Genomic DNA, 23,314 nt, shown 5'->3' with positions numbered 1-23,314 from the left:
TGCGTGCCTTATATTTCTATAACAGGCACAAGTTATTGTCAGGTATTGCGTAATTACATCCCCAAATCATATTTTTCTACGACGTATATATTCGAAACAAAGCCGCACTCGTAGTCCGCGCTCCAAAACGAAACACACCTCTCACTGTGCCAGTATCAGGTCTAAACGTAGCAACAATAGAATTAACTTGTGCTGACGTATTCGGAAGGGACATTGGTTATATGCTGCTTCCGTCGCCTACACCCGCAAGAGCGCCCAAGATGCGTAGAGAACCGCGTCCCCGGATAGCTCGTGTTGGCGTTCGAGCAATCTACCATGACACAGGCGTTTTCGAAGTGCTTTAAACGTACGATTTGCTTACAGACGTCACCATAACAAGTTGTTGAGGGCGCTGATCGGCGAAAAGATGCGAAAGAGAACCAAAACACTACACGAGCCCCTATCAGCTAGGCAGCACTCATCCCCTAAACGCCGCGGAAAAGCGGTGGCAGGCGGCGTAGCCATCGAGAAGCTCGAGGCGTATAACAAGCATCTGAATCACTTGGCTGCAGAGATTTACGAGTTTTCTTATTTGTCGTTGTTGTGAATTGTCAGTCCTACGCCCTAATGACTTTACCTTCGGGAACAGGCATTGTGTTTATATCGCGTTCAGTTTTCCTGCGTCTGATTTTTCTTATTTTTCATTACGACCAGAAGCTGATTTTTCCGATGAACTGGCAATTCAGTCCCTCGAACCGTAGCTCCAAACTGCATGCCCCGCTTTTTTGCTAGTGGTCTTCCATATCAACCGGTGACCGTGCTTTCATATATACCGTGATTTTGTGCACGTACTGTACATCGCAGGTTTCGTTCTTTTTAGGCTCTTGAAACATTTTGCCAGAGCCATCGTAGCTACGTTGAAGAGTAGCGGCGAAATCATCAAACCTTGTAGGCGTGCTTCGGTTAGAAGCGCTTCTTTAATGTGATTCTATTGAATCCAGTGTTAGCGCCATGCGTCTATCTCTCAGACAGCTCCTCACGTGGTTATGATTGATTGCAGGGTTAAACGCGCCGTCGCAACGCAGGTGATGAGGCGCTCCGTAGAGCTTCGGCTTAATTTTGACAACCTGGGGATCTTTAATGTGCGCTGAAATCTCGTACTGACGGGCGTTTTTGCGCTGCGCCTCCATCAGAACAGCGGCTGCCGCGGCCGGGAATCGAACCCGCGACTCGTGCTCAGCAGCAGAACGCCTTATCCACAGGGCCACCGCGGCGGGTCTCACGTAGTTATATGTTCTCGCTTTGCTATGGGCGTTGAGAGTACGCTGCCGTATCATAAAAAAATTTGGTCCGTCCTGTCAGAAATACCTTTTCTTTGAGTGTTCCTGTTAAGTACAGGTCAGAAAAGAGGGTCTAATTTTTTCTAGGGTGAGCCTTTTGCCTTGTTTAGGTAACAATACCAATTTTGAGGATTTGCATGCCATGATCTGACTATTGTCCCACCCTTGGTCCACGAATGGGGCTATTATTTCGAAGTCCTCTTCGGCGACATTTCACATAGGCTTATACGATGGCGTGTCCGGGCCCTGTTTGAAGTTCCGCTTCATTTTATCGAGAGCTGCTTTGATATTCTCTACGGTGGTGGGCCCTTTGAGGTATTCGAGGCTGTTTGTAGAACCTTCGTAATCTCTGTACACGGGGTTGCAGCTTCTTGGGAGATATCTATCCGCTAGCAGTGAATAGATATGATGATGTTGGAGAGTCCGTGGTGAACGTCGTTGTAAATGAAAGGACAAACTTGTGCTGGCTTACAAACAAAGTGGAGAACCCGACGTTGGCAGATTGCCCAGCGAAACTGTTTCGGTTCCATTGGGCTGCACATATTTGCGAAGCAAAACGACATTGACCGGGGCGCTCTCCTAAGTAAGTAGTGCACAAAACTGCGGCGTCGTCTGGTCGGCGGTGTAAACGTGGTTGCCGGCGTGAACTGCTGTGTCGCGTTCGACGCTGCACCATCTCACCCCCACTCTGCCCTGCGTTTTCGCTGCTGCTGTTGGGCGGCTTCTTCTACGCGGCTCTAATGCCTTGAACGCCGACGTCACCCCTTTCCACCCTCCATTGCGCTTCACTGCACTTGCGCTCCGCTCTCCCTCTTTACCCTTTTTTCTGTTCACGGATATTTTCGTGCTCGCGGACCCCGCCCTGTGAACGCATGTTTTGGATGCATACGGGGGGCTACAGTTAAGTCGCTGTAAAAAGATTACACGTGGGCAGCACACACTACAGCCGGCCCAAAGCTGCGAGCTTGGCGTCATGCATTTACTTTGTTCTCTGTTGGGCTCACCGAGATGCTTGCTTCAGAGGAGCGCAATGGCGTAAATACGTCGCAGCGTAGCGCTAGTCGCAAAGCGGGGGTGACGTAAAAGGTTGTTTGGAAGGCCCGTGGTAGTGCAACCGGCATCACTGACCTAACTGAGCTGCGGCCTTCGTTTTTTAACTTAACAAATGCGACGTAGTTGATGCTGCAAAACGCGTGGAACAGCCGATTAATGTATATTCCTTATGAGCTGCAAAGGTGCCTTGCGACATTTATTCGCAAAACCGAAAGAGCTGCATTGGGGTTAGCATTAAATATGATGTCGTCCTGTTTTTTTTTTTCGAGTTCCACTGTAGATATTGTTGGCGGCTTAAAGGAAGCACCTCCAATGTGTGCAACAACAATGCCGTTCCTTGCGGTAATACATTAACTCAACTTTGATGAACCTGGCAAGGCCGATAAAGCAACGAACTGCAACGACACAACCCGCACTTAACGAGTCCTTCACGCTCATGTTTGAGAGCTCGACATCTGCTTATTTCCTCTGCTTTTTCAGGCTTACCAACGTCTTGCCGAAATTTCACCAAGAATGTTTCTGCTTAAGGTTAGATTTCAGCAATAATTGTCGCTGCGTTCTTCGAAAGCATCGGCCGTTGTTCCTTGCGGATAAACACTAAACAAGTGACCAAAGGTATGGTAAACAAGACACTAAGGCGCAGAAACAATTTGCCTGTATGGTTACCTTGCAGTGTTAAGAGTATAAACGTATTACCCACAGATGCAGCAGTTCCTTATAAACGCAGGTCTTGAAAAGTGGTATCGACGGTCCATACTCATGCATTTCATTTACGAAACGTAATATGCTTTTTGGCGTCTATTTTCTGGTGCCGCTTTTTAAACTAGATTATAGCGAGGGAGGCCGCTCACTCCTATGGGGTCGGACGAGCCTGTGCAAGGAAGGAGACATTATAGAAGTCTTCTCATTTGGGCCCGAAAAATTCATTTTCTGTCCCTCTCTCTCGCACGCGGAACACAGAAATAATGTGGCAGGAAGAATTTTTACGATAACTTTAACTATCATGATCCCTTCAGCACCCACAGCCTAAACGCATAACAATCATCTGGACCCTGCCCACTCCTCTCTCTGGGGAAATCAAGCGGCGGACGCCTTCACTCAAGAACTGGTTAGCCGAGCACCGCTGGAAGAGGATGCGACAGGCTGCCCCAATCTCACGTACAATGACATCGCAGGACATTACCGGGCCAAGACGATAGCCTGCAGTCTCAGAAAGTCACCCGGTTCCAACAGACTGCTTTTACCTGCCCCCAACGAGGCTTGAGCAAACCTTTAGTGTGTTTACCTTGGGAGGAGCGCGACCGAAGAGTAACAGCATGAGGGGTGATCGGGAAAGAAAAGGGAGGCATTTACTTGGCAAATGTCGACAAAGACTATCGTCTTTTGTCGACACTTGGAACAAAAAGAGCAGATACGAGGCCAGTTTTTTTATTCGGGATTTTTTCATATGCTGAACGCACGCCGATGACTATTGTTGTTGTTGTTGGTAAACTTTATTGACACACAAAAAACAAAGAAAAAGACCCCCAAAGTCCAAAATTATCTATCAAAGGAACAAAATTATCTATACAGACGGGAGAACCTGACGAACGTGAGCCACCAAAGCTCGCCACCAGGCCACTCGGTCTGTTCCCTCCGGTGGCGCGAGCCAGTCTTGGAGAGAAGAGGGAGGAGGTGTAAGGGATTTAAGATGAATTGCGAGTGATGGTTGCGAACCAGAACAGTCCCAAAGAACATGCGGCGTATTGGGAAAGCCAGAGCACTTGGAGCACCGCGCAGGGCTGCGATGGACTTGTAGTCGATGCAGTATGTGCGGAGTTGGAAGGCTGTCCGTTTGCGCTTGCCGGATAAGACAAGCATCTGCCCGGGGTAACAGGTGAGAGGGAGACGGAAGAGTCTGCCTATCCCTGATTAACTGTTGCACAGTCTGGCGTCGATGGAGACGGGCTTGTCGCGCTTGCGTGGGTGGGTGGAAAGGATTTGGCCAGGGCGTCTCCGAGTCTCCCGGTTGGGACGGAGCACGGGAGAGCTGATGCGCCAGCTCGTTGCCCGGAACGCCTGCGTGACCAGGAACCCAGTCCAGCACGTAGCTAGTACCAGTGTGTTTGGCCAGATGAGTGTGGAGTGCATGCATAATATTGATGGGAAGCGTCTGCTCCTGGAACAAGCGCAGAGCATCCTGACTGTCACTGAGGATCACGTGGTTACCAGGAGTGGCTAACGATAAAATTGCGTCAGTTATTGCTTGAGCCTCTAGAGACAGGACGGAAGGAACGGCCGAGTATCTTTTCTGCAAGGGCGGGTGGGTAGGAGGAACAACTACTGTGACCCCGCGTGCGTCTTTGGATGAGAAGGAGGCATCTGTGTACGTCACTGTTGCTAGATCACCATAGCGGTAGCGAAGAGTGCATATTCGAGCTCGACGGCGTCCTGCATGCGAGGTTGCGGATACATTGATTGGAATGGTAGGAACTTTTATGCGAGGGAGTGGATACCAAGGGGGGTATGTCGCTGTAATTTCGGGTAACGAAGCTACCTCGTAATGAAGTGAGGATAGGAGTAGACGCCCATGCCAAGTAAGCTGGAGACGAGTGTGTTGTGCCGCCAAATGAAGATCAACTTGATCTGACAATGATGCGAACGGCTGAGCAGCCTCCAACTTAGCGAGGGGGGTATATCTAGGTACCCCTAGAGCCAGGCGGGTGGCAGGCCGGAGGAGCCGCTCAAGCTGGGATCGCTGCGATGACGTTAATTTTACGTACGGCGAGTATATATTGGAGAGTTCACAAGTCGCGTAATATCGTGTTCTCGTAGGCCTTGGCGACGTCGGGTCAGCCTGCCGATTATGTGAGTTAGTTGGGTAACTTGAGCCTTACATCGATTGAGCCACTTTAAGGCCTTCCCATTGTCCTGTAGGTCGAAGCCGAGGACGCGCAGCCAGGCCTTACGTGGAAGAGGAATGTCATCAATCACGAGTTCTACTTGAGAGCGTTGGTCGCTAGCTTTAGCCCGCAAACGCTCATCAGTGACCACGAGGTACTCAGACTTCTGCGGAGATAGTGTGAGACCTACGCTTGACCCGAACGAGTGGACCGCATCAATTCCAGCCTGAAGTGTGTCGGACAGTGCAGCTGGGCTGCCGGTAGAACACCAAAGGGTTATGTCATCGGCGTACAGTCCAAACGAGAGATTAGGAACGGAATGTAGCATACGAGGCAGGGAGCGAAGTGCTAAATTGAACAGAGTAGGGGAAAGGACAGATCCCTGAGGAACTCCTCTGGTAGGAGTCCAGGGGGTTTGGCGGTAGTCCTCTAACACCAAAAAGTGTAGTCGTGTGGTCAGAAAATTGTGGATGTAGTTGTACAGTCGGGAGCTAGGCGTAAGTATCCGGATTTGTTCAAGAATTGCAGAGTGCGAAACTGCATCAAACGCCTTTTGGAAGTCTAGACTCACGATTGCTCTAAGTTGGGCTGCGCTCGGATATGCGTACACCTCTTGTTGGATTCGCAGCATTGTATCCTGTGTTGACCTGTGAGCGCGGAACCCAGTCATAGTCCAGTCAAAGAATTGGCTATGTTCAAGAAGCCAAGTGAGACGATGCAGGACCATACGCTCCATCAGTTTTCCAACACAGGACGTAAGTGAAATTGGGCGTAGACTGTTCAAAGCAAGTGATTTGCCTGGTTTTGGAATAGGGCGGATGTTAGCAGTCTTCCACTCAGGGGGGATACAGCCTGTTCGCCATGCTTCATTGATGAAATGTAGAAGAGTTTCTAGAGCGGAGTCCGGAAGGTTCCTTAAGTGGGAGTATGTAATCAGGTCCGGTCCTGGTGTTGTGTGTCGTTTGCAATCGGTGAGTGCAGCGCGGAGTTCAGCGAATGTAAAATCTGCGTCAATAGGTTCTTGAGTGGGACAAGTGACAGGATGAGGCGGCGGAGGCAAAGAAGGAAAAGGAAAGAAGGAAGCTTGAAGTTCGTCAGCCAAATCAGCCAAGCTAAGACCTGTCTGCAACCGCAACGATGTGATGTGCGTGGATCGCCGTGCCTGCCGGGACATGGAACGGATAAGTTGCCAAATCCGAGTTGTATGCAGTGTTCCACTCAGAGAGTCACAGAAGGACAGCCAGTTGGATGTTTCAAGAGTGCGCGCATATTCTAGAGCCTCGATTGTGAGAGCATCGATGCGTGCTTTGAGGGAGCGATTGCGCTTATTACGCTTCCATCGGCGCATAAGCGCATGACGCTGATCCCAAAGGCGTAAAAGATGTGTATCAACAGCCGGACGTGTGTCAGAAAGAGCAATAAGCTTGGTGTTATGGCCATAGGCTTCGAGAATTGCAGAATTCCAGGTGCTTAAATCAGATATGGCAGCCGTATCGATTGATTCCCGGAAACCATTCCAATTAGTGAGGCGAGCACTTCGCGGTGACGGAATTGAAGCACCATTCAAGGGTACAGTTGTGTGAATAATGTGATGATCGCTGCCTAGAGAATTATCCTGGACTTCCCATATAGCCGAAGGCAAGCCTATTGCCCAAGTGAGATCAGGAATCGTATCTCTTTGGCAACTATTGCCGTGTCGTGTAGGGCTGGTTAGATCATTAAGTAGAGAAAATCGGAGTTGCTGAGTGACCCGCCCTAGGAGTTGACCTGATGGTGAGGTGTATGTGTAGAGCCAATCAGGATGGTGAGCGTTAAAATCCCCAGCCCAAATAACAGCATGATCGCGGTAGGAGCGAAGGATCTTACCTAACCACCCCAAAGCGGGTCTCGCCTTAGGAAGCCAATACGAATTCATGACAACTAGTGGGATAGAGCATCCAGGAAATTGAGTGATAGTAAGGACCAATTCCGACTTAATAGAGTTGTATGCGGAAACATCTACCTGGTGAGTTGGTAATGTGCGCAGGACATATGTCACAACATAGGTACGAGGATTGGGATTGCGGCGAGTCGGTATACTGGGCTGTATGAATGAATCGTACCCTGCAATGTTGTTTACACCGTGGGTTTCCTGAAGGAGTATGATAGATGGAGGGTGTGGGAGGGATTGAAGGTAAAGCCTAAAAGCGGATATTTTACGGCGGAGTCCGCGACAGTTCCATTGCACTATAAGTGGCGGAGCCATGTCCAGTTAACAGTATTTGTCGAGTCCGTAGATTGATCGAAGGTCACGTACGCTGTCCCTGACAGTCTCACGAACACCAGGTGAGGGTGAATGCCGGGCGGCAGGTCCAAGGCCGCGTAGCTAAGCGTGGGACGTGACAAGCCGCTGAAGGAGTTCATGTTGACGACGGAAGTGTTGCTCTTGTGCTTGGTAGTGCTTTTCTTGGGCTTGAAGAAGCGGTTGAAACAGTTGATGAAGCAGCTGTACCAGGCCCGTTGGCTGCATCGCTGCCGTAGCGGAATCCTCCTGTGCAGGTGGTCGCCCGGTGTACGGCTGTTCCCGCCGTGCAGCGCGGAGTCGCTTGAGGAGGGCGGTATGGTGCGCTTCCGTTTCTTCGAGTCGTCGTCGAAGGTCAGCTGCTTCTGGCGCGAGCTTTTCCAACTCGGCTTGGATAGTGGCTTCCTCTTGCAGGATGCCCTTCAGTGGAGGTTTTTTTCTTTGTAGCACTAGTTCATGTCTTTGCAGTCTCTTCGATCTGGCTGGGTGTTGTGGTCGCCGCGGCGTAGGAGACATGCCGTTTACGCTCAACATGCGCCGGTTGCGAGTTGCTCGAACGTTGCTGCTGTCCGCGCGCTGCGCCATTTGCTGATGACGGCAGCGCTGTAGTGGTACGCTCTTGTGAGGCATGATCTGGTAACTCCGCATCGCATTGTCCGGGTGTTCTGCCACCGCTTGGTGATCGAAGGGGACCGTATCTGTTCCCTCGGGTCTGTGACCGTGGTCGGCGCTTTGCGGCTAGTTCAGCATCAGCCTTAATTTTAGTCGGACATTTTGGGTCGGTAGCCACATGTCCCTGCTTCTTACAGTTGCGGCAGGTCATTATATTTGCTTCCTTGCATTTAGTGACGGCAGCGGTATCGTTTCCGTGGTTCTTGCCGCATGTGTCACATACTTCCTGGTGAGGGCAGACGTCTTTCTTGTGGCCGAACCGATGACAGCGACTGCATACGACCGATTTGGGTTCGTAGAGCGTGACTCGAGAAATGCGGCCGTAATAAATCACAGATCTAGGTGGGCGTCGCCCCTCAAACGTCAACAGGCATGCTCCACGGCTGCCCATTGGGCGTGCGTCAAGTATTCTCTGACGGTTGCACGACGACGCCGCCTTAAGTTCAGCCTTGCTTTCTTTGCAGTCGATGTTATAGATCACTCCACGGCACATATCTCGTCCGGGAGCCTGGTAGACTTGCACAGCAACCTGTTTACCCCGAATTTCGAGGTTCGTCAGTTTGAGTAGGGCATCGGCTTGTTTTTTGTCATGGACCAGCACCGTGATTGTGTTCGACGCAGGATGAACTCTGTACGTCATAGGTTTTGTAACATTCTCTGCGGGTGCTGCGGAGATGAGTGCGAAGTGGAGGTCCTTAGTTGGTAAAGTGCTGAGATTCTCGTGGGCGCGCGGGCGTATGACTAAGACATACGTTTCCACGGGAGGTTCAGAATAAGGATTTAGTTGCTTACGTTTACGCCGTTGTTGAACCTGGTAGGCTCCTCCGGTGTCAACACCGTCACCGTCGCACACGTTAAAATCGGTTGCAGGCCGGTCCGCCTGTGATGTAGTGGTGAGCACGGAGTTCTTGAGATGTGCACCGGTGACTTCCATTGTTGGGTCAGGCACTGTAACATCATGGCCGCATTCCTCGGCGCGCTCTTTCGCCACGTATGTTTCCATGCCGTCTTCGTCACTTGAGATGGCCGATTCATTTTCTTGAGCCGAATGCGTCAGGAGGCCGCGGCGCGTTCTTTTTCCCGTTGTACTGCTGTCTGAGGCGCTCGAAGAGCCCCTCCTGTCGTGGCAGTTGCGGCGAGCGCTGCGGCTCCTCCCATAGCGTTGCTTGCCTTTCCTCGAGCGTTCGCGCCGATTCTGGTGTGGCCCTTCGCGGCAAGCCCCAGAGCTCGCGCCAGGAGTTGCTTCGAATAAATTGCTGCCGCCGGCGCGAGGCCATGGGACCATGGCCATAAGCCGCAGTACTGAATGCGCGTCTATCAATGCGCCGGCTCCCCGTGCGCGCGTGGAAACGGTGTGTGTGTGTGAGAAATGCAACTTTTTAAAAAACGGTTTGTACAGGCTCGTGGACGACTATGGCTGCGCCACCCGTGAGCTCCTCTTGGTCCAGGTTTGACCAACCAAGCGCTGCTTTCCTGTGTTCGAGGGAGGTGATGAGACGGAAGGGGTCAGATTTGCAGGCCCACGTGTGAAGTTGTAGTGTGACCCATTCTCCTCCGATTCTCCGCCGCACTGGCAGAGAGTTGTGCGATAAAGTAAGGGGTGAATGCGAGGAAGCATGGGTAAACAAGGGGGGTATTCAGTTTTGAAGCTGACGCGCGAAAGCCGTTCCGCTTCGTCTGATAGGAAATGGTGGGCGGGAGAGAAGGTACTCGCGGCGTGACAGGCGTAAATGTTCCGTGATATTTCTGTACGTGAGTAGGCTATCCCGGGCCGATATGGCTCCATGGGGGGCTGTCCTGGCATCACAGGCCGGGGAGACAACCGCTCGGGCTGCGGTGTGTGCCACTTCACTTCCCCCAGTACCCGTGCTGGCTGGGAACCAGATCAACTGACATAATTCAGAACGGTCGTTTTTGAGTCTGAGAATATGAGTCGGGAGGTTCGCCTATGTGTGACTGCGAGTCCTAGCGTCGCTTCTTTCGCCACTTGAGGGTGACCGGTTCAGTTGATGGTGAGGGCGGGGAGTGGGGGAGAATTATGTGAGTGAGTGACTGCTAAGCGTCCACGGGACGATACTCCACTGCATGAACTTGCGGCGTGCCTGTATCAATCGGGTATTTTGCTGCAATTGCAGGAACTGCTTGCGCCCCTTTGTCCGCATAACATCGGCGGTACATGTTTAAAAGGAGAAGCAGTCGTGGTGTTCTCTCATGCAGCCGCAAATATTTGCTGTGCGTATGAAGGGGAGGGGGAAGCGGAAAAGGCTACGTGAGACTTCGGTGAGCGACGTACAACAGAGTGGATCAGTAGTTCCTGTAATAGAGCTCAAGAACTACAATTCAAAAAAAGAAAAGAGAAGAAGAACGCGTAAAAGACCGCCCCGAACGGGGGTGAAATGTCTGGTTAGACCCATCGCACTTAAAACGCATATTCTCTTCATTTATACCCACGATAAGCAGTGAACGTTCCTCGCAGGCCACTCGGCTGATTGCCTGGGTGCTGTCGGGCTGCTGGTCAAGGAAGGCTACAGCGTCTCCTTTAAGTACCCTTGTCAACGCTACATCTGCAGAATCGGTTCGTCGGTAATAGAAAGGTGAGTAGGGATCTCGTTGTGATAATTTGAAATGCCTCAACTAGGCTTTCCTTGCGCAAGAACGACGCTAAGCAGCACCGGTATTAGTCCGAGAAATTCAATTTACTACTCTAGCTGAATGTCCACGTGAGGGAAAGGTGGTGGCACACACACTGGCGTTATATCACTTGCAGCTACCGAAAAAGATAATTTTGTGGAAATAATCGGGCACTCCCCGTGGCATTTTGTGCTGAAGTTTTGTGCTGCAATTTTCGCTCACGAGACAATGTGGGCATCTTTTATATCAAGCTATCCTGTGTTATAAATCTGGTAGAGTTGCTTGGTATAAGACTGATAGAGTCTTATAAACCTGGTAGAGTACCGTCTCCAAAGTTTCTTACGTTACTATGAGACTATTTTTGTTGAATGGCGCCAGTAAATCTCGTAGCCTTCGTGGCATGTTGTTAAAGCTTGCAAAAATTGCGCCTCAGTTTGGCTTAAAGACACTACGCTTGTTCGCGTGCAATTTGCACTGTTTTCTTTTATTAACGAGAAATCCGGCCATTTTTTTGCACTATTGCTGAAAGCGGCAACGAACGTTCATGCCGCTGTGTTGTGTTTAAAATATCGACCTCGGACTTACTCAGCCTCTTTGGAGAAAAGGTTGTCAGACACAACCAGCTTATCGCATACTAAAACAGTTTGTGAGTTAATCAATTTCGCGCCGTATGAATGACCGTGTCAATCCGGACGGTGACGGATTACTCGCTTTTTACGAATCCGTCATTCGTAATTTCGCTATACGCGCCTAGCTGCGATCGACCCGAAATCCTTTGGTTCACTCCTAGGTGCAATTACTTGTCAGCTATTATTCCGGGTGCCGAGTTTGCAATTTGGAAAGACCGGAAGTATTACGTCTTTTCAAGCAATACTTAGTAATAAATAGTAATAATATTAGAGCATTGTACCACGTTCGGAATGCTGCCTGGTCCGGTATATAACACCGCCTGATACCACGGGAGGCTGTACTAGATAGGTTGAACCACGCTAGGCGAGGCTCCGGGGACACAAATAGCATTCCCTCTCCAGACAAGGATTTAGCAACCCTGGTTGAGTACATTTTCTAAAAACATCCCAATTATTACAATCACTCTATCGGCCTTCAGGCACTCGATAGGTGTGGCTGCAGGTTTTTGGGAGAGGCGTTCGTTTTGCAGTGGACATACGCAGGCTTACGATGAAGATAAAGATAAAGAGTAATAATATCATTTTCAATTATTTATTAGTAGGTTAATCACCAGACATATTAGGTATGATAAACCACATAGCTTTCCTTTTGCATGGGTGGGGAAGGTCGATTACTGAAGGGTAAGTTGTCTCTACAAGATACTGGCAGCAGCCCGCATGAGGCGATTCCTTTACTGCACAGAACCTTCTGCCTTGAAAGATCAATTACGTTGTTTTCATACAATCAAATCGCTTGGCAGTATACAGTTAAGAGGCAAGAAGAAAATTTCGTAGAAGAGCTTGTAATTTTCCTGTCGATCCTGGAAGAGACAAGTTTTTAGTGACGCAAAGTTCTACGTGCCAATTTAGGTTCTGCACGTGAATTTGCTCTTAAGGCTCATGCGGCGTGGAGTAGTATACTTTAATCAATTTAGCTAGGCCCCAGCATTGTAGAACGCGTGTATCTTTGACCTAAAATGTTCGGAATTCGTCGAACTAACAGTTACACTGTTTCCCAAAGCTTTCCAAATTTCCCTTGATTTGGAACAAAACTGGCGTTCTACACGACAGTATGGTCCTTGTATTGCGACGATACCACACTCAGGATACAAAGCCCTACAATTTTTGTTTTTCAGGTGCATCGATGACCGCGACCGGATGTGCAGCTGGCTGCTTGGAACAACCCGGGGCCCTGGTACTTACCCGGAGTGTTGCGCGTCCCCTGTCCTGTGCTCTAACATGTAGAGACGCACCAGAAAGGCTCACGCTCTTGTTGCGTCAAGCAGGCGTTGTGCCAAAAAACGCATCCGTACTTTCAGAAAATTGTGAATGCACTCCGCTCGATGGGGAACTAAAACACAAACGTCATGACGCAAATCTTAGAGCAACAAAATTAAAGAAACCCGGATTTAAGGCTTTGACTTAAGGTTTTTAGTCGGCGTATTTGGGCAGATGTCACAGGCATTGACGCACGCACACACATACACACACGCACGCACAGACAGACAGACAGACAGATAGACAGACAGACAGACAGACAGACAAAGTGAGAAAGCGGGAGGGCGGGGTGTCGGGCACTGTAGGCGTGGTAGAGCTACATCTTCCAAGGCTATTAGCGAAGCTGGGGCGATCGCCCCAGTGTCTTCTGGACTTTTATGCGCTACTGGTGCTCCACGACGGAAGGCTGGAGCACCAGAGGGAAGCGTGGTTTACAGGGAAGGCTGGAATTTGTATTAAAACCACAACAGGGCGATTCGGTGCGTTGAAGCTCCGTTATTCTTGTGGAGAACATAATATTCTGTTCCAGTGAAAAGAACTGTAATCGGCGGGCAACCTTTTCAGCGGATGCGGCGTTTTCATCATAACTGGAGGGCCACGTTCGTATGACATCCGTCGGGGCGGCTTACAAGACGAACAAGTGGCAAAGTTGGCTATGGCAGCCGTCCAAGACAGCTATCCCAATGCTTACGGTCAGAACCACAATATCTCCAAATACCTTTTTCAACCTTGTGCCCCCGCGCCGAAGCGATCGGAAACTGGTGAAAACAAATGAAGTTTACCGTGCGCCTGCCGGGCTTGCTGAGCTGTACACAACAAATATAACCGCGTGCGATATGTTCACTTAAAGTCGATGCAAAAATATTGCAAGATTCGTCGGCACATTTTTTCGCGAACGGGTTTTTTTGGCTAGATTTGTCGCCCAGCCTCCTGCCTAAGTCGACTATAACCTACAACCTCAGCATCAGACTCACTGCAGCTACTTTTTCTAGCAATAACAAGCAAGCAAGCAACAACAAATTCGGCAAGCGATATTTTCGCGCGTGGGCAGGTCGCTATCTATAAAGCTGGCCGTTCTTCAAAGGCTGTAAGTCTGTGGCTTGCCACACGGCGCGCGCTGATTGGGCGCCGAAGAAGCGCCGGTGGGATGACCAATTGCGCGCTTGCTGAGGCAACGGTGCCCTTTTTTGCGTTGAACCAGATTTACGTAATTAAGTGAGATAGACTGAGCGTAAGTTGTGCGCGTTAAGAAGGAAGCTTTAAAGGAGAAAACCTGGTGGTTGAAACCAATTTCTAGACGCAATTTAACAAAGTTCTGGCATTATTCCAATGAAATCCTTATTATTCCGGTATGTTAATCTTGTCAGTTTATTTCGAACCGTTTTATTCACTACACACTTGTTTTGACCACCGTTTGACAACTCGTGACGACATGAAACGACGACGACAGGAGACGCCAACAGCCCGAGCCACTAAGCAGCTTCACCCCTAAACGAAAAACAAAGGAAAGATGGTGTCTTTTTGACGTGTTCCTTCATTGCCGCGAATGAATACTAATGTTGGTGAAGTAGAAGCCGCGGAAGATTGAGTAGCGAACCTTCAGACTTTCTGGCCCTTTCGTTTCCTCGGTGTGAAAAAACCGGCTCAATGCGTTGTACGAGTACCACTTGCTACAGGATGCTGGAAAGACGCATAGGTAGTCACATGAATTAAAGACGCGTGCAAACAACTTTCGCAAAGCGGGTAAGAGACGTCTGACAGAGATACGCCTTTTTATTTGAGAAGAAAAACGAAGTATGACAAGCCACTACAGAAGTTGCTTGAGACAACCACATCGTCAAAACTGTGGGAATAAGGGAAATTCATCTTTCTTCCTGTTGTTAAGAAAAAGCGTTTCACCGGCCAGTAATACTCTTCAGATGGAACAGCTCGTACAATTCCAGCTGTGCTTTTTACAGCGATTCCACTAGTCTTGGTGGTCCTAGGATAAGAATGGCTGCAGGGGTGGAATGCGAAATCCATATGACTTTTGCATACCCGCGAGCAGAACGTGACAACACTACACTTATGCTTTTTGTTTGTTCACCGAGGTGGATGCGTTCCTCACGTATTCTTCGAACTGGCTGTATCCGGGTGGAAGCCGTGAGGCCTGGAGGATGCAAGACACCCGTTCCACGTCATCACTCTCGGTCCTGTAGTGGACAGGCGGGATGCCGCAGCCGTTGAAGCCGCAGGCTTTGACCATACCGTAGGCGCCGACGTTGTCCATGAGCAGCCACTCGCCCACGGACACGTCGAAGAAAGGCACACCATCCTCGAACACATCAAACGGGTGGCACGTTGCACCCCACAGGGTTGTCACCTGGTTTCGGGGCCTTTCGTGCGGGGGCTGGAAAACAGAAAATTTCTTTCGTGCGGTTATCTTTCGGTAGAGTTTACATGGGCGATGTCTTCTTGTTAATATTGAAACCAGTACTTCGTACTGCAAATAATGCCATTACTTTAGGCGCTGCTCCAAACGTTCCTGCAATATATTAATACCATAGATGCGATTCTACTCATTAAGTTTAGCTGCTTCTGTTTCCAGAAGTGCTACATTCTTAACCATCCCGACATCATATTCAGCCCTTCCTTTAGAGGTTGAGTTTATTTATCTTTTTTTAGCGGGAAGTGTTTAGAGTACCGCCCGACTGTATTTATCATAAGCACGCCACTATATCGACGTGCACCGGCGTTTTGTAAGAAAATTGCCGAGTCTGGCACCACATCGCTCTAGATAACTAAAGCTAGGCAACCTAAACTAAACATTAGATAGCATGACCAGACACACACACAAATATTTAAAACACAAAAACTAATCTAAGCCATAAAATCATAGTGCAATTTAAAGATGACCAAAAAAAACAACCTAGTCAAGAGCCGGTCTAGAACCACTGTCTTTGGGATCAAGAAGCTAAGATGGATTCTCTACACTGCAACGAGAGACGTTTTGGGTTGCTTTAGCTTAGTTTTAAATATTCGAATGTCATCGGACGGCACTCTAACCGTGCCTCCAGCGATCAGCTCGAGTGTTGTCAGGCGGATTTCCAGTCACTGCGTTCGGGGCGGCACATGGATAATTCCCAAGAGCGATGGTGCTGGGGCTAAGACACCATTCATGAGAGCTGGCCGCACGCCGCTAGTGCGGTGAGAGCCACCAGCTAGTAATAAAAGGGACCCCACTTTGGGTTTACGGCTCGAAGGGATTCGGACGTGTCCCGCCTCGTCTTTCCTCGGAATTTGCGACATTGATGATCCGGACTTGGCAGCGGATCAACAAGCGGATGGTAGGAGCTACAATGGACCAGCGGTAATTAGCTAGAATGGACCAGCGGTAGTCCAGCGGTAATTATGCGCCCTCCACTGCTGCACACGGCATCTCCGCTCTCGCTTGCCGCTTGCCGCCCTTGAGTGCACAGTATCCTGACATGTGGTTCCTCATAGCCGAGGTGAGTTGCCCAGCTTGCCACATCAAGTTACAAGCGACCCGCTTCAACCATTTGCAGCAGTCCTTGATATTCAGATCGTGATTTAGGTTCGGGACATTCTCTCCAACCTGGCCCCGTGGAACCCTTACGACGCATTAAAGGCCGCCATCCTGAGCCGCACGCACCTTTCGCAACGCCAGCGTTTCTAGCGGATCCTTTACGCTGAGGAGTTGGGTGACCGTCGACCGTTGCAGCTCTTTAGCGAACTTCCAAGCCAGTTTAGAGACACAGCTTCTGCCACGGACTCTACCTGACTGAGGCAACTTTTTTTTTTCATCTGCTTTCTTCGTCTGTGCAGACGATCCTCGCGACAACTTCCGATTTGCCCTTACCCGCATTGCCGCTCATGCTGACGTGATACTGTAAGTCGCCACATTACATCCGCCTACGCCTATGGTGGCGCCTGCTGTAACCGTGTCGTCGCCGGTATCCGACCACGTCACCGCCCTACGAGAGGGCATGCGAAACTTGAACTCTTCGCATTTGCTACATTCTATCCGCCGCCGACTCGCGATGCTCGAGCTCGTCGGATTCGACGATTTCGTCATCTCGCACCACCCCACGTTTCTCTCCAGGAAAGCACGGAGCCCCCGCAACCACAACATCCTAATCGCCTTTGCTGGCACCAGCGGAACTTTGCACTCGCCCTTGCAGCTGGCCTGGAAACGAGACGCCGGGTAGTTAGCGGCGATGACCGATTGCATTGCCAGCGACAGTCGCCTTCTCTACATAGCTGCAAAGTAAAGTGCCCAACGTTTTCCAGTTTACACTGGTGTCGAGCTGACCGCGCTCCAAGCAAATTCACGAGCCACCGGGCTGACCCTTGAAGCAACCACATTTGCAATCTTTCGGCCAAGCGCTTTGTCTGGAACCGGGTGCGCCTTTGGCGCTAAGCGCGCCATGTTCGCACACACGCCTCGAGGTGCCAGTCGACGTCGCTACTTCTCTAATCAGTAAAACGAACTGCGACGCAACTACGGCGGTCTCTTCTTTTAGGTCTGCAGGCAATGTCGTCAGACATAGCCTGAAACTTAAGTCTTGAGTGCAGCGCACCGCACCAGTTACTCAAGGCCACCGGTAAGATTTCGGTGCACCCTTCCTTTCATTGACCGCTAGCGCAGCGAGAACTACAACCTATATAGCGCAGGAACTCGTAGATGGCACGGGGAGAGGTGAGCAGGAGAGCTGCGCACCAACTTCGGGTTGTACACACCCGAAGCTATTTCTGTAGGAGCCATCGCGTGTCGTGTCTCATGCGCATCGTATAGAAAGCCAGCAGCCAAGCGTTTTAAAGGACGCGTTCGGCCTTCCTTTGCTTGGCATAACCAACGAACCGCCAAAGCAGCTGCTGTGTTGTCAAAACCATCACGCAGGCCAATCACGACTCGTCACCCAAGACGACCAGTACACCGAGTGGAGCCAGAGCAGAGGCGCAGCAACGCGTCTTCCGCGTCTTTCTGTGTTGTCCTAAAGACGATCAACATCGCTCGAAGGGAGTTCTATTGGCTCCTGCAGTGCAGTCAAAGATCGCAACGGGACTCCCAGTGCAGGCCTCCTGAGGCTACTCGCTGCACCGTACGCTCCTTCAATGCCGACTTCGACTGCCCCTTTGGCTAACTGCTGTTTGACCACGGATTACATACCAACTTTCTGTCACTATATATACGGACACATACATGAACGATGCTTTACACTACCTCGTCCGATTCTACAAGGACTCCGCATCAAGCCCAATTCAAAAATGGAGGGGCTATGAGGCGGCGCACGGGCAATCCATAAGAGCGACGGTGCTTTGGCTGAGCCACCATCCCTAAGTGCTGGCGTGCGAGCCAAGAGCCAGAAGTAAACGGGGACCCCAGTTGGGGTTCACGGCGCGGAGGCGTTCGGATGTGTCCAGCCTTGTCTGTCCTGGGCATTTTGGACATCGGTGATGCGGACGTGGCAGCGGATCAACAAGCGGATGCTAGGAGCTAGAATGGACCCTCCCCGCGAATCCAGCGGTAATTACGCGCTGTCGGCGCGTAGGCATTCGGACTTGTCCCGCCTTGTCTCTCCTCGGAAATCGCGACACTTTCATGAAGACAGAGCAAATAAACTAAAGCTTATAAACTGTCCTCGTTATGTACCGCTTATCCCCGTTTCGTCTGTCCCCTTCTTTTTGTGTGCTTGAATTGCATATATGGAATTACAACTAGCTACATGCCAGGCCCCTCACTATATGTCATGCTCAAGCGACAACGAATGTGTAGCTGGACATTTAAGAAATTACCGCGTGTTCCTCAAGCTGAGACGTATGGGCGTTCGACAGACTAAAGTGCAGTTTGAGGATTTTTTTTGCAACTGCTTGTTTAGAAAGTACGGGAATTGACCTATTTACCTTTTTAAGACATTGTACCAAACTAACCAATCCAGCCACTTAAAGGAAGCATTTTCTTACATTTAATGGCGAATGCCTGATGTCCAAAAGCGTGTACATATCACGCGGGACACAGTTTTCTGTGCTCTCGTTGACGTAGACATCATGTTGCTCTTGTACCATACCTAAGACGGAAGAGGAAACAATTATAGCAGTCCAAAAATTGGAATTTTGAGATGGTGAGAAAGCAACTTGTAACCCATACCATCAATGGTAGTTTGCCGGGTCCTCTTGGCGACAACCTTGACGGCCAGAGTATAAGGCGACGTAGAAAAAAATTCGCCGGGCTCGGCTATGACCACGGTTCCACCGGAGGGCGGGAAATGCGTGTCCAGGGCAGATCGCACCACTGCGCAGACCTAGAGAAGGAAATCCCCGTGAAGTGTAAGCGAAATGAACAAATGTTTGACAAATGTACTTGTTTGACGAATGAAATGTTGATGAATTGGTTTGACGAATAAATCTTTGACAATTCAATGTATTGACGAACACGGTGTTGCTTTTGCAAGTAACGCCTACACGTTTCCCCCTAAATTTTTAGAACTGTTATCTGAGTACGTACAGTTCGTCTATGTTTGTTTTAACGATGGAACGTCTATTAAGAATATATGCATCTGCCTATGCATAGCGCCGATCCAAGGCGATGTATACCTTGAAGACCTGGACGGGCATATCGACGGACATTCAGATGCAACAAACTTTTTTGACGTTACCTCGGCAATTATGTTGCATCGATTGTCGTATTCAGCGCCTTCAAAGCCGCGGTGAGCAAAAGTCATTGCGCTTTTCAGAGCCCTTGGCTACTACTACCGAGCTGCCCGACGAAGCCCACACTAGATTTTTGTACTCCGACCTCCCTTCTATCAGTAAATTTGTTTGCTGGATTCGCACTCCTTAAGCCGGCAAACATTCTTCCGTTTCGGTCTGCCCACACGTCAAGACATCTACTACCTATATCCTTGTGCGTCAGAAATTCTCAGCATAAAGCACTCCGGCCCATGCTGATCGCCAGCCTAGGCATTCTGAGCGTCTCTCCATGTCAGGACACCAACCTTGTTCTTTTCGTGGCGCAAAAGGCACTGAAAGATACTGGCTTAAAATTGCATAGTGTGGTGAGCTCGCCCGGTACAATGAACCTACACGAGAAATGAAAAGCCGCGTTTCTTTGTATTCGGGCTAAGTTCCAATCTGAAACGCATCGCTAAATGTGCAGGGGCCGGTGGGGCTATCTTGGCATCTGACAAGCTGTCGGAGGTCTATCACTTTGTGAATTGCGCACTGAAAAGAAGACAGTACATGTCGCACGAAGCACTGGAATAAGATCGTCGTTTGTACGGAAAGAGTTGTGTACAGGATATCTTTCCCCCGCAGAAGAACGTCCATCGACCGGACTAGCAGATGACTAACTGATGAGTGAACTGAGGATTAACGTAGGCACCACTATTAAAGGTTCATCTAGGCATTCATATCAGAACTGCAAGAGTTATCCCCGTGTTCGCGAATACTGGGGTGCTGGGGTCAGTCAGCCGTGACTGACTCACCTTGGAAGTAATTGAAGCGCGGCACAGGGCCCCTAAAGGTGATAGGTTCATACGTGCTGCATTGATAAATTTATCTCACGAAGAAATCACCTTTCTGGATGGTAGGGATAGTATACAGGTGGCGTGCTTATTACGGGGAAGTTTGTTTTGTTCCATTTGTTGTGTGCGTGGCGACAAGTTAGTAACTTATATAGGCCAGTTGAAAATAAAATCACTGGCTAAAATGCGTAACGCAACACAAGTATGCCAAACCAACTAGCCCGATTCTCTACCTTTGTAACGATTCATCGCGCCGCTACCGTTTTCTCGCGTACTGCAAGCTTCGTGCAGTGCTCTTCTGCTTTGTGGCAGAGCATACCCTCGCCATGTGCGCCAGCCGCGCAGGGCCCGTTGGTGGTGACTCAAGCCGTTCAGCTACAAAACACGAAGCCAATAGATCTTCATGTAAGACATGTCCCGAAGAAGCGGACGCTGCAGCCAAGATCTCCTCTCTCCGCTCTTTCATACTCAACAAGCGCCGCTACAGCCGGCCCTTTGCGAGTTGGGAAAAGAGCATCGTGTGTGTATGTACAATTTTCGGGCCGTGTGCACTGAGGCACTGGGAAAGACGCGCAGCCGTTACGGCTTCTGTGTAGCACCACTACTGCCAGTCTCACGAACTCAGAAATGGTGTTGCGTGTCTGAACTATTTTTAAGCCGTGTGCAGTGAGGCGCTGGGAAATACGCGTAGCCATCACGGCTTCTGTGTATAAAACCCACCGCCACAGTGGGTTTTGTAGCAGCGAATCCACGCTGTCGGTCTGATCAAGAACGCTGTAACCTCGCCCGGAAAGGTATTGTTCCTGTATTGCTTCGGCACATCTCTCGTAATGGAGTAAATTAGTTACGTTTGCCCTCGACCTCTTGACGTCATCACCATGGCAGCAACCTTTGCAGGCCGCTGACGGAGCCCGGTTCGTGGACGCCTTCCCGAATGTAACACCTTGCTGAATTAGCTACAGTTGATAGTTCAGTCTGGGATGTGTCTTTTATTTTGACCCATTTATAGCGCTTTGCATTCCAATCATATCAGTAGTAGGTCACACGACCCCGTTGCGTCACAATTTAATCTCAAGTCAAGACCTGGTCACAAGACTCGCGAACGCAGCGTCATGAACTGGTCACATCATATGTATTGTAAAGTCATGATTTGGTCCAATCAATGCATGGGACTGCATAATTTGTTCCTTTGACTATAAAGTGATCGCGTGATCGCATAACTTTGTCTTCTGGCTTCCTCACAGACACCCGAATGGGAATGAAATGGGACTTCCTCACAGACACACGAATTGGTAACGTGACGTCATGGCTTGTTGACATGGCTTGATCAAAGTGGTGTTATTGTGATTCTAATTTGTCAATAACTACTCACGTTCTTAATATCCTTTGATCTCCGTTACTTATAAATGGTATACAATTGACCATCTTCTATACCATGGCGGACTCCAATCCATACGCCGGTAACGTCACATTGAGTTTTGGTACCGTCCACTTTTCCCAGCAAAGTGTACCGTCCGCTTTGCCCTGCCTCATGGAAGACAATGATTTCGCGTTAGACGTTAATGATGTACTTCTTAATTTTACAATTTCACTGGCAATTATAGTAAATAATACTGTTAAATGGACAGTGAAGTGATTTGTAAACAACCTGGGATTACACGCGCAAATTGTCGTCTGCAGTCCCAAAGCAACGTTTCAACCACTCTCGGTGCATTTACGCCAGTTTTTTTAGTTGAAAAATCCGTTCTAAAGTGCTGTCCTCCACGGCATTTCCCTTGTCGATTTCTTATTACGTTTTGTATTACGCCTACTCGAGCAGGCTTGGCTTGACTGCGGTATGCGCGGCTCGCCCACCCACAGACTAAGTCAGCCGACGGGTCGTCGTTTGCTCAGTTAAAACTAAGCCTCGACACGATTAGTTCCTGGAAGAATGTGCCTTTTGTTTGTTAGTTAGTATACTGTATCAAGCTTCATAAAGTCTATACTATGAAGTCGAAGTAGCTGCACACCTGCGCACACGCCCAGGCCAAATCTAAGGACAATTAAAGGCTGTAGAAAATTCAGCGAATCTATATAGCCACTAAGGAATTAAAATAAACTGAACCGAAACTTAACCTGTGAAGCGGAAAACTACAGTGCGCGAAGCGCTTTTTGTCCTGGGTGAGCTAGCACAGCGGTCAGCAGCACGACCACATATTTGTGATGCATTTCCCTGCTTGAGGAACGCAGTCGCTAGAGATAAGATATTTGCGGGAATTTGGGGGACGCTTTCTACGCAAGCGTTATTTGAGAAATAGTGATCTGAGCTTAGGGAAATGCTGAAACTAAACAAATTAACACCCTATAGAACATGTACTTTATATTAGCACTGGGGCTATGCCCGAGTATGTATGGCCATACGCTATCGTGTCGTTGACGCGAAGCGTGCTAAAGAATACTTCGTCGAGTCTGTGAGTATGATAGTTGAAGTTTGGAGAGCTCAGCCCGACCCTCCGGACTGAGTGCCCGTGATGAAAACGCCCACAAACTTCAAGCCGTTTTAACCGTTTTAAAGACGATAGTCTTTCTTGGGCTACTTAAACCCAGAAATTTTGGTCTGTCTGTATGTCTGTGTGTCTGTATGTCTGTCCGTCTGTCTGTCTGTGACTCGATTCAGCCACCCGGCCAAAGCAAAACAACGCCTGCGCAATAGTCTTATATAGTCACAGCTAAATCTACCCGTCTTGGTCCGGTGTAATGTTCATACTTGGCAACATTGTTGAAGAAGAACGAGACATTACGCAAATATGAGACAACAAATCAATACAGAAGTGATATTTGCAGTGTTCCTTTATAAAAATTCAAACATGCTTGACTTTTGTTAGGATAAATACTTCATCAACTGCAGAAAAAGAATTCACTCCGCCGTCGCCTGCTGTCGCCAGCGCCACTATAGCTTCTGGCGCCATTTTAAGAAATCAACCGGCAACAGTTACGCAAGGTTCCACTAGATAGGTTCCATGTTCTG

General features: G+C 49.4%; 1 protein-coding gene across 1 annotated transcript in view; it reads right to left on the bottom strand.

The window, feature by feature from the left end:
- Nucleotides 1-14,514: 14,514 nt before the first annotated feature.
- Nucleotides 14,515-23,314, bottom strand: part of LOC144179238 (ornithine decarboxylase-like) — a 28,596-nt gene continuing 19,796 nt past the window's right edge. The window contains exons 8-10 of the mRNA XM_077707525.1: nt 18,933-19,086; nt 18,749-18,852; nt 14,515-15,173 (exon numbers count right to left, since the gene is read on the bottom strand). Coding sequence (XP_077563651.1) covers nt 14,850-15,173; nt 18,749-18,852; nt 18,933-19,086 — 582 coding nt within the window. The 3' untranslated portion in view covers nt 14,515-14,849. The remainder of the gene's footprint in view (nt 15,174-18,748; nt 18,853-18,932; nt 19,087-23,314) is intronic.

This window comes from Haemaphysalis longicornis, unplaced genomic scaffold, assembly GCF_048455015.1.
Source record: "Haemaphysalis longicornis isolate Haplotype H1 unplaced genomic scaffold, Haemaphysalis longicornis Haplotype H1 scaffold_4, whole genome shotgun sequence".
Lineage (NCBI taxonomy): Eukaryota > Metazoa > Arthropoda > Arachnida > Ixodida > Ixodidae > Haemaphysalis > Haemaphysalis longicornis.
This window is presented reverse-complemented; position numbering and strand designations above follow the sequence as displayed.